General features: G+C 35.1%; 1 protein-coding gene across 1 annotated transcript; it reads left to right on the top strand.

Annotated features, from left to right (window-relative positions):
• The first annotated feature begins 1,396 nt into the window (after positions 1 to 1,396).
• LOC127098631 (polypyrimidine tract-binding protein homolog 2) lies at positions 1,397 to 9,789 on the top strand. The gene is made up of 11 exons (XM_051037275.1): positions 1,397 to 1,549; positions 1,782 to 1,987; positions 2,075 to 2,284; positions 6,538 to 6,600; positions 6,685 to 6,758; positions 7,137 to 7,232; positions 7,451 to 7,508; positions 7,701 to 7,805; positions 7,907 to 7,988; positions 8,636 to 8,748; positions 9,260 to 9,789. The coding sequence occupies exons 2-11, from the start codon at positions 1,802 to 1,804 to the stop codon at positions 9,566 to 9,568; spliced, it is 1,296 nt and encodes a 431-aa protein (XP_050893232.1). The 5' UTR covers positions 1,397 to 1,549; positions 1,782 to 1,801; the 3' UTR covers positions 9,569 to 9,789.
• Positions 9,790 to 11,050: the final 1,261 nt, after the last annotated feature.

The raw sequence follows: 11,050 nt of genomic DNA, 5'->3' as shown, positions 1-11,050 counted from the left end.
TCACATATCCCCTCCCTATTACCCTATCAATTTCCATTAGTTAAAACATAGGAGTAAGGTGGAGCTTCTTTAGGAACACCATTTTATGGTCAATTAATTTCCAACTAATAATGTACAGAACAATCTAAGTCCTAAAAACAAAAGATGTTATCATCAACTTTAACCACTCAAGTTAAACCAAATGAAATTCACTGCATAATGTTATCCATATGCCAATTAACTACTTTAGTACTCACAGATCACAATCGTAGTAGAATGCAATTTACATGCATTATATTATACCTGCAAAAAAATAAAAAATTTATGCATATATGATACTTGTCTAATATACACAACATCCAAACTAGTTATGATAAATACCTAGATCAACAAGTCACTCAAATACTAAATAGAATCAGAACAACAACAGTAAAAGCACAGATACGCGCACACAAATATATTGCATAATTCTGAAAAAACACTTCTCATAATCATTCCATAAAACACATGGCATTGCATCCTCCACTCTCATAACTTTTCCATGCATACCCACCATTTCATTCACCATAATGATATCTCATTTCAACATTAGACAATTTCAACATTTGCATAAGGCAATACATTCATCATAAGCAATTCAAACGAAGCAAAACTAATAGGAAGCGAAAGAAGTCCAAAGAGTTCGAACTTGGACGAAGGTTGTTTCACGAAAAGAATCGTCATCCAACCAAAAACAACACACGAATAACCAACAACCGTCATTCTCAACAGCGCCCTAAACAAAGTTTATCGTGGAGGTTATTAGGGTTATGTAGGGGTGAATTCCATGGAGGAAGAAGAAGGAAAAAGACATGGGAAATACTCTAAAAAATATTTGCTTGAATGGATGTAGTGAATTTCTATTACTTTGACAGATTATTTATCATGAAAATAGAAAAAATATGTTTTACTCCATGAAAATAGAAAAAATATTATAAAAAATATATTTTAAAATTATTTTTTTTTTAAAATTAACTTTTAAAAAAATAGAAATTCATATAATTTTTAAAAAAATAATAAAAAGATAAATTAAATAAACAATCAACAAATAGTGCACTCATGGCCATATAGAAGGAATCTTCCTATTATAAGGAAAAATAAAAAAAAATTAGTCTAAACAAAATATCGATTATATCGTGGGATGTCGTGTATTTAACCTTTTATTTTATATGAATTTAATTGAAATATATTAATATTGTAAATACACAATCAATTAATCATAAATATTAGATATTAAAATAAATTTGACTTTTATTTTAAAAATCTATAAAATAATGCAAACGGGTGATTGTGATGAATGAACGGTTAATTAATCTTATTTTATATTATATCAAATATTTATCCATGTCTTCATCCTACATTTTATATGATTTAATAATCATTTTCTTTTTTATAAAAAAACAAGGTTCCTACTACGAATGAACCACATCACACGCATGGTGATTCATCTTTATCTTTAGCTGCGTTTGGAACCCTAATTTCCAGAATATCTCAAATCTCAGAATCCCTTTCCCTCCGTATTCTCTATCAGGTAATTCATATCGTATCATTGCATTACGAATTTCTTTCTTTCTGTTTTGTTCATATCTGACGCGTTTGTCAATTCATAGATGTTAATATCTTTTTCATTCAATTATCTCCTTTAATTTGACGTGAATTTCAATTTCTATGACATTCTCTGTTATTACCTTAAATCATAGCGTTTTATTTCATCGTTTTTTAAATATGAATTGTTATGGATTCTCCGTGGTTCCATTCAACAGGTTTAAAGATTATTTGTGAAATGGCCTCAGTGTCTACTCAACCACAGTTCCGGTATACGCAGCCACCGTCGAAGGTGCTTCATTTGAGAAACTTGCCGTGGGAGTGTATAGAGGAGGAGCTGATTGAACTTGGGAAGCCATTTGGTAAAGTTGTCAACACAAAGTGCAATGTTGGAGCTAATCGAAATCAAGCTTTTATTGAATTTGTAAGTACAGCGTGTTCACTGTATTGTGTTTTTTCTTTCTAATGGAGCTACTGATTTTAGTTGTAAATCATATATTGTAACCTGCAGGCGGATATAAATCAAGCCATTGCGATGATATCGTATTATGCATCATCATCAGAGCCTGCTCAAGTGCGGGGGAAAACTGTGTATTTGCAGTATTCCAATAGACAAGAAATAGTGAATAACAAAACTGCTGCAGATGTTGCTGGAAATGTACTGTTGGTAACAATTGAGGGAGAAGACGCACGTCTTGTGAGCATAGATGTTTTGCACTTGGTAAGCAGTTGCGTTTGTGCCCATGCTTTATCTGATAAAAATGTCATCATGTGGATGTTGGTATTTTAGTTTTGTGATTAGGTTTTGCTTTGTCAGGCTATGGAAATTGTTTTGACATGTATGTAAATAATCAGCAGGCCCATATCAAGGCAATATCTTCGATGGCAGCCTAGTGCTTTTGGAGAAAGAGCTTGTGGGTGTTTGTTTCCTTTCTCCTTTCCTTAGCACTGCCTCCTCCATATTCTCTCCCTTAGCTCCTACATTGTTGTAGTTTAGGTTTTACCATTCTTTTTTTCATTTGTGCAAATTGAATTGCGAAGCAATTTTCTTCATAAAGCATTTGTTTGAATTTAAGTAACAAAGTGAATAATGCCACTCACAACTTTTGAAATCTTTAATATAATAATTATTCTAGTTATATGTTTGAAGTTGTTATTGTTATAAGTGTACCATTATCAAAATTAACTCACCCATATTCCCCCGGGGCCTCCCCCCAATTTTCTGTAGTTAATGCTACCACTATTTTTTTAATCATTAGGAATCAAACTCGATACCCCAGAGTTTGTAACACTCACACAGCCTACGCATCAACCACTAGACCCTGGTGGTAATGCTAGCACTATTAAAACGTTTTTTGTGACAGTTTCTTCATGTTCCATATACCCACAGTCTTTGCTTACAATAATCCAATTCATCATTTAACAAAATTTGTGACAAGAACAGTAATATATTAACACTTCAACAAATATATTGAATTGCTCAAACATGCCATTAGGTAGGATTTCCTAAACAGCTAAACAGTAATACTAAAAACAGTAATTAAAAACAAGTGAATTGTGTTAAAAAAAAGTAAAACTGTATTAAGCTAACAGCTAACACTGAAAACATGAGATCTCTATTAACCGGAGCCTATGACTCCTCAGAAAATTATATGTCCTAAACTACGTAAAAAAACTCTTTTACTTACCCTCCTTTTTATTCTTTCCTTCCCTCTGACCAACCTACTGCCAGCTCATCCTTCACTTGCTCATAATCTAATCACCCCTTTCATTCCCTCGATATTTTTGGCTCTACCATACATTGGCCCATATCTTATAGCAGCACTAATTGGTTCTGATGTAAATCCAATCTCAGTGCTTCTACCATTGCCCTACTGTGAAAGCTCTGCCTTGTCCCAAGGCTGAATTCTTGAATTTTTCCTTGTAGAGTAGATTTACCCTCCCAAGCAGTATCTTGATTAACATCTCCTTTCCACATAAGCAGCCATTGCCTAATAGGAAAATTATCCATGGATTTGAGTACCTCCCTACTAGCCAAGACACAGCTGAATTTGCCAACTCTACCTCCATTTCCTTAGGCAAAACAGCCTTGAGGGAATAGTCGCATTTCACCAGTTACTTTCTTCAGCTGGGCTGGGAGGCATGGAAAATTGAATGAGCCCTTGAATCTGGGGTAAGTTTTAATTTATAGGCCTCTGTTTTATATCGCTATAGATTCTGTAATGAACCACTGTAATGAGCAGCCAACTTTTGATCAATTCACCTATGCACAGACTGCTATCTATAAGGTCTAGCCCTCATTCAACTTACCGTTTTATTTGCTTTTATCAGCTGATTAAGAGCTTCATCCTAATCCACTAACTGGTCTAGCCCTCATTCAACTTACCGTTTTATTTGCTTTTATCAGCTGATTAAGAGCTTCATCCTAATCCACTAATTGGTCTAGCCCTCATTCAACTTACCGTTTTATTTGCTTTTATCAGCTGATTAAGAGATTCATCCTAATCCACTAACTCTTGATCTACTGTTTCAAGTTTGGTCTTATTGCACTAAAATGTGGTTAGTATGGTAGCCTCCTTCCATAGAGAATTTCAAAAGAGATGAATTGGGAAGAGGCGTAGAAGGATGCATTGTACCACAATTCAGACCGCCGTGCCCACTAAGCCCAGTTTTTGGTTGTTTTGCATGTAAAACACCATAGATAAGTTTTCAACATTTCAGTCTATGTGTGTGTTTCCGGGTGATATGAAGAGCTCATATTCAAAATATTTCCTTACAGTATGTTAAGCTCCTTCCAAAAGTTATCAACAAGGTGCCACAATCACTACTTATAGTGCGATGGACTCCATTTACTCTAACCACTTCCTTGACACAAAGTCCAGTCACCATCGTTGCTGCTTATGGATGTTTGAGGAGGATGAAATGGCATAGTTCGGCAAAGTATCAATAACCACATGTATAGCTTCATGGCGCATGGATTTGGAAGGCATGTGATAACATCAACAAAAATATCTTCCCAAATATGGTTTGACAGGCAAAGAGGTTTTGTTAGTTCTGCAATGCTTGTAATTTTGTATTTCTACCTTTGTCAAACATCGCACGATTGGACGAAGTCCTGGATGCACTTTCCTTGTCATGCCCAACCAATATCAATTTCAAGCAACGCAGCACGCAAATAACCAAAGTGGGCCTCTGGTAGGGAAAGAATGGTACTCCAATAATAAATGGATGAAAAAAAGTGCTTGGTATGACCAAATGGTTCTAATGCAACCGTGTTGATAGGTAATTCCTGGTCTTCTAGATGGTTTTTGCTGCAAATCATTTCCGAGAAAGATATGCATTGATTGCTTGATTTTTCAACACTGCAAGCAATTTGATCTCTTGCCAACCAAACCAGGTATGTAAGATCAGTATGCAATTCTCCAACTTCATGCAAACGGGAAAGGGTCATCTATGCACATAGTTTTTGATTTCCAATATTGTGATTTCCTCATTACGATTCTTTGCTTTGTTCTCCTTAACACAAGCAAGCAAAGTTATTTCTTCGGGCATCGGTGAAATGGATGCACCTTCTCTCCACAACAGAAATGAGAGACACCAACATTGGGTTTACGATAAGGCGAAGCAGTGTCTGACTCATAAGTGACAAACCTGAGTGTATTTGGCAATGTCCCCAACCAGAACTTTATCTGTTTTCCCATGGGTGTAACTCTTTTTATCTCAAGCTTTTATGGATCCACCTTTTCTCCACAACAGAAATGAGAGACACGGATGTTGAGTTTACAGTTTATGCTAGGGCTAAGCAGTGGCTGATCCATAAGTGACAAACTTGAGTGTATTTGGGTATGCCCCCATCCGTAACCTGAATTTTCTCTGTTTCCCTACAGGCGCAACTCTTTTTAGCTCAAGCTTTTATGGCCTACTTTCAACAATTTGTTCCCCCCTTCTTTGAATTCAAAAGGACAACTATCGGACAAGCTCCTACTTCCTTTCATTCATCTCCTCGTGATATCTCTGACTAGCTGTATGAACTGAAATTGAGAGCTAAGGTTTTGCATCCGCACTCGCTGACTGATGAATGATTGTAAGCCACTCATGATGTACCCAGTGCACTGCACTTCATGTAACCTTGGAACTTGAGACGAAAGTCGGCTAAAGTCTTCCAATGTACACCACTATGTTGGTTTGTCAAATAGATGCACGCTCATCAAATGAGTTGAAACTTCCGATGACCATAATGATCAATCAACTCTAACTTTAACTTCTCCTATGTCAAATGCTAAATGGTCCTTGGTCTCTCGTAGAAGATTAACGTGTTTGATTAAGATTATCCATTGCAATAAGGAATGTTTAGTTAAAAAAAGTGCCTTGTGTCCTTCCATGCTATGCTTGGTTAATTTTAGCTTCATTTCCTTGGATTGTAGGTGCTTTGTACTTCAAAATAAACTTCAATTTTGGGGATCCATCTATATAATTATAATTATGTGCCGCCAAACATGGGTGGCTCAACTTTCTTGCTGAAATTAGATACTCCATAATTATGTGCCGTCAAACATGGGTGTGGCTCAACTTTCTTGCTGAAATTAGATACTCCTCTCTGCTTTTCCTCCTTTTATTGTTTCATTCCCTCAAGCTCATCATTCACTTACTCATTACCTTACTATCCATTTTTGTTTTCCCTAGAGTTGGCTTTGTATAATTTTGGCCTACCAACAGCATTAATAGGTTCTGCATCCTTGTGGCCTTTAGCAGATGCAGTGACATTTTTGTCCAATCATGATTGCATATTAATTTTTGTTGCCCAAAATGATGTTTGATAGTTGATGTAAGTTGGGAACTGTTTTACTTATTTTGAATTTCTAGATTTGTTACTGTTTTCATCTTATGCAGGTTTTTATTAATTTTAGATTACTAGATTTGGAATTCTAGATTTGTTAATTTTTTAAACTGAAAGTTTATCATTCACAAATGCAGGTTTTTTCGGCCTTTGGATTTGTGCATAAGATTACTACTTTTGAGAAAACAGCTGGATTTCAGGTTTGATAATTAGCCACCCTTAATCTAATTTGGATTTATTTCCTATGCTATGGACAAAAGCTTATTCTATACACAATTGTTTAGGCACTGGTGCAATTCTCAGATGCTGAAACAGCCACTTCTGCAAAGGATGCTTTGGATGGAAGAAGCATACCTAGGTGACAGTTGTATTACATGTTTGGCATGGTATTTAGTTCAAACTGTGTTGAATGTACAGCTGTTAACGTGCTGCATGTCTTTGTTTACAGTTAGACAGTTGTAAATAGTAATGTTTATTGACTTTAGAGTTTATACACTAATGTTGTGCTTCTTGTAATTGTCTGAATCATTGAATCTGTGAAATATTCAAATATGCTTAACTACATCATTCCAACGCCGCCAATTACGGGTAGAAAATTTGTTAAGCTTGACTACAATATAGTAGTTATTTGCATCTTCATTGGCACCACTGATAATCTTTATACCTTAAGCATTCTTATTGCTCAATTGTTTGTTTGTGATGATTGACCTTTAATTGTTTTCTCTCTCTGTATCAGCTACCTACTCACTGGGCATGTGGGACCTTGTACCCTTAAGATCACATATTCTGGACATTCAGACTTAAGTGTTAAGTTTCAGAGTCACAGAAGCAGGTATTGCTGATTTCTTTGGCTTCTAAGGCATACAGGAAACCTATGTTCGTCAATTTATCTTTTCCCTGGTGATTTTTTATTGATTCATTATCATGGCCAATGACCATTGGTTCTACATCTCACCCTTCATATAGTGCTTTTAGCCCTTTTATTTACATGGCAGTAACCATTTTTTTTAAAAAGTATTTAGCTACGTAACTCCTTTTTTCTTGTTTCAGAGATTACACTAATCCTTACCTTCCTGTTGCTCAATCAGCTATGGAGGGAAGCGGACAGGTAGCCTTTTTGAACGTGCAAAATGAAGCTTTCTTAATTGCTTATCTTAACTTGATATATGTCCTTCAGTCACATTGGTAATCTGTATATATTCATACACGTTAAGACGGCCATGTATGCTGCCATCCTGATTCCTTGCAAAGGAGCATGGTTATCTTAATTTTTTGATTTATAGATTTATGATTTTTGCAGTCTATGATGGGTTTGGATGGGAAGAGACTTGAAGCTGAGAGTAATGTTCTTCTTGCATCAATTGAGAACATGCAGTATGCTGTAACCTTGGATGTCTTGCACACGGTACTTTGAGCTGCAGTTGGCAGTTATCTATTTTTGCAATGAAGGACTGACATCACAGTTTTGCTGATATTATTCTGTCTTTTCTCTGCTATTTGTAACAGGTTTTCTCTACTTTTGGACCCATCCAAAAGATTGCAATGTTTGATAAGAATGGTGGTTTGCAGGCTCTGGTTCAGTACCCAGGTTAGGTTCTTTCAAAACCCTTATTCATCTTTGTTCCGAATCTTTCGATATATTATGTTTCTCTTGTTGATTATTTGAGCATATACCAGTGTGCTTCTCGCTGGTATGATCCTCTATGTTAGTTTTTAAATTCTTTATACTCATTTGACCTAATAAACTAACGTTGCTTGAAAAAAGTGGTACTCCACTACGATGGTTTATTTTAGATTGAAATTCGTTAGTTGCTTTTAGCTTCGCCTTCATCTACTCATAAATTTCCCTTTGGGTGAATAATTTAACAAAGATGCACGGGTTCTTGTTACTCTTAATGATTTCGGGTTTGTCACTTGCTGGGATCTCCTAAGTGTGTACTTGTTCTCGTAAGTTTTGGTATGAAAACCGTGGTGGATCTATAAATTTCATGTTTCGGGAGCCTAGCAAAAAAGTATTTAGTATTTTTTTAATATTTTAGAAAATTTGAAGGGATTTATTGCACTGCTCTTCTCTTATCTCTCATTGACTCCATCTTTGAAACAAAAGCTTATGTGCGCATTTGAGTCTGAACAGTGGTGATTTTGGCCTGGTTGATAATCAGAAACATTTTGCTTGTTTTAGTATTTTATAATTACAGTTAATGATATTGACATCATAAATTCTATGGACTACAGATGTTCAAACAGCCATTGTGGCCAAGGAAGCCTTGGAAGGACACTGCATTTATGATGGGGGATTTTGTAAGCTCCACCTCTCCTATTCACGTCATACTGATTTGAGTATAAAGGTAACCAGCCTGCACCGTCCATGAAATAAGTATTTTTGTCATTTTAGCACGAGAATAGTGTAATGGCTAATAGGAAGAGTATAGTGCAATAGAAGATAAGTTTTGTGCAGTCACACTAGTTCCATGAATCATTCCATATAAGCACATCCTGTTTATTTTTAGGATACTATTTGCTGAACTTGAAACTCAAGACTCTAGTTTTGGTCCTGTGGCAATATGGTTTTTGTCATGGTGTAGGTGTATCAATATTTACTGAAAATGTTCCCACTAGATCCTTCGTGTCTCAAATAATAACAAGTTTCTTTGCATAAAAAAACAAATTTCTTGCATGATGTTTCTCTTTTTATTTGGGAGGGAGGTGCACCATCAATTTGCATTGAATATTGTGATATCATCATCTTTCAAAGAATATGATCCATTAGTAGTTAATCACAAAAATGTTTATACTTCTTTAATGTGTAGTAGTATAGACTATAGAGTTTTGGTTGTCTCAGGATTTGTGTTACTACAGGTGAATAATGACAGGAGCAGAGACTATACCATGCCTACTGCACCGCCACCAGTTATGAATGCCCAGCCCTCAATTTCAGGGCAACAACAAGCTCCAATGTCTGGTCCTCCTGCTCAACAGTACAATACCGCTCAGTACGCTCCATCGAACAACCAGAATTTTATACCTCAATCTCAAGCTGGATGGGGAGCAGCTCCACCACCACCACACGCAATGCAGCGGATGCATCATAATCCTTACATGCCACCTGGTACGATGCCACCACAAGCTGGCCCAGGAATGATGCAGTATCCTGGTCACTATCAATAGCCTTGCTCTTTCGTTTCAAATAAACGAAAAATTGGCAAACGTTTGACACATTGGCAGAAAAGAAGACTGTCATAAAAACTATGTGTTCTTATATTTGATTACTCTCTTTGTTTGTTTCCACTTTCCACCGTATTGAATTTTGAAATTTTTGGATGTAACTAATTTTTTAACAACTTTAACTTGACTGGCAGCGTTTGAAAAAACTACTCAAATTCCTTTTATTTTTGTCTTCATTATTTCTCTTGGCATATTGTAAAAAAAGTATACTAGCTTGTAATTGTGTTTCTATAAAACATAGCCTAAAGCTTAAATCTTCATAGTATGCAAAAATTAATCCACATATTCTAGAGTTCTGGCCCCTAAAAAACTTTGTTCTATTTTGACTATCTCATCACTTAATTTATTACAATTGTGTTATCACAGTTAGTGTCTAATAATCATTGTAAATTAAAATTCAACACAAGGTTTTTGAAATCTTGATGGAACAAGTGGTGGATTTAAAGGTGGGTACGAGGAATAAAGGTAAAACTAATGTATGCAAAAAATTTAGAGGAAATCAAGGTTTTTGAAACACTAATACTTTTGTTGTTTGTGAAAAGCGACACTGATACTTGAGATAATGTTGAAGCACTCTCTCATTACACTTAAGTTGTAATCGAAGTAAGGGAAGTAGGAAAAACTGAATTATGGGAATGCTACTATTTCATAAATGTATTAATTGGTTTATACACCCACATGAGTCATACTAACTAACAAACAACATAACTAATTGATCACTTAGTTATGATAGTTACAACATCTTGCTTTGAGTTACAAGCTAACTCAACTAACACTTTCCCTTAATTCAAGTACTTAAGGGATACAACTCCTAGCTTGCACCTAAGCTTTTCAAAACCACATGGCTTCAATGACTTGGTTATTATGTCCGTTGTTTTCACTTAAAAGACAATGAGTTTGAGTTTGTGTTTACTTATTTGATCACTTACAATGACTGCCATACAAACTTTTGGATCACTTGCAATGACTGACATACAAGCTTTTAAAACAATGAATTTGAGTTTGTCTTTACTTATTTGATCACTTACAATGACTGACATACAAGCTTTTGGCAAGATAGATTGCCAATACATTATCAATCAATAATGATAGATTGCCAATACATTATCGATCAATAATTATACCGGTCTTATTGTGATATTGATATTTATTATAATTTATTTGTTAGTTTCTTTTAAAACTATAATAGAACTGCATTCTTATTTAGATTATAGTTCTGACGTATACAAATAGTTGTTTTCCGTCTTTTCAATAATGCAAAAAATATTCATATTTAATATGATATTTAGAGCCAGTTTTATTTTAGTACAATTAATTCTAATTATTTTTTGTTTGAGTCATTTGGTCACGAGTTAATCCTAAATTATTATTGACATTTTTCTAAGGAGCCATTAGAGTTGTTACCACCATCGCCACCATTTAAAT

This window comes from Lathyrus oleraceus, chromosome 6, assembly GCF_024323335.1.
Source record: "Lathyrus oleraceus cultivar Zhongwan6 chromosome 6, CAAS_Psat_ZW6_1.0, whole genome shotgun sequence".
Classification (NCBI taxonomy): Eukaryota; Viridiplantae; Streptophyta; class Magnoliopsida; order Fabales; family Fabaceae; genus Lathyrus; species Lathyrus oleraceus.
Note: the sequence above shows the minus strand (reverse complement) of the source record. Positions and strands in the feature narration are given on the sequence as shown.

Excerpts from the sequence above, each read along its gene's own strand:
- LOC127098631 (XM_051037275.1), top strand. The coding sequence starts at position 1,802 with ATGGCCTCAGTGTCTACTCAACCACAGTTCCGGTATACGCAGCCACCG. Across the intron at positions 7,989-8,635 it reads GGCTCTGGTTCAGTACCCAG|ATGTTCAAACAGCCATTGTG; the intron begins GTTAGGTTCTTT and ends TATGGACTACAG. Across the intron at positions 8,749-9,259 it reads ATACTGATTTGAGTATAAAG|GTGAATAATGACAGGAGCAG; the intron begins GTAACCAGCCTG and ends GTGTTACTACAG.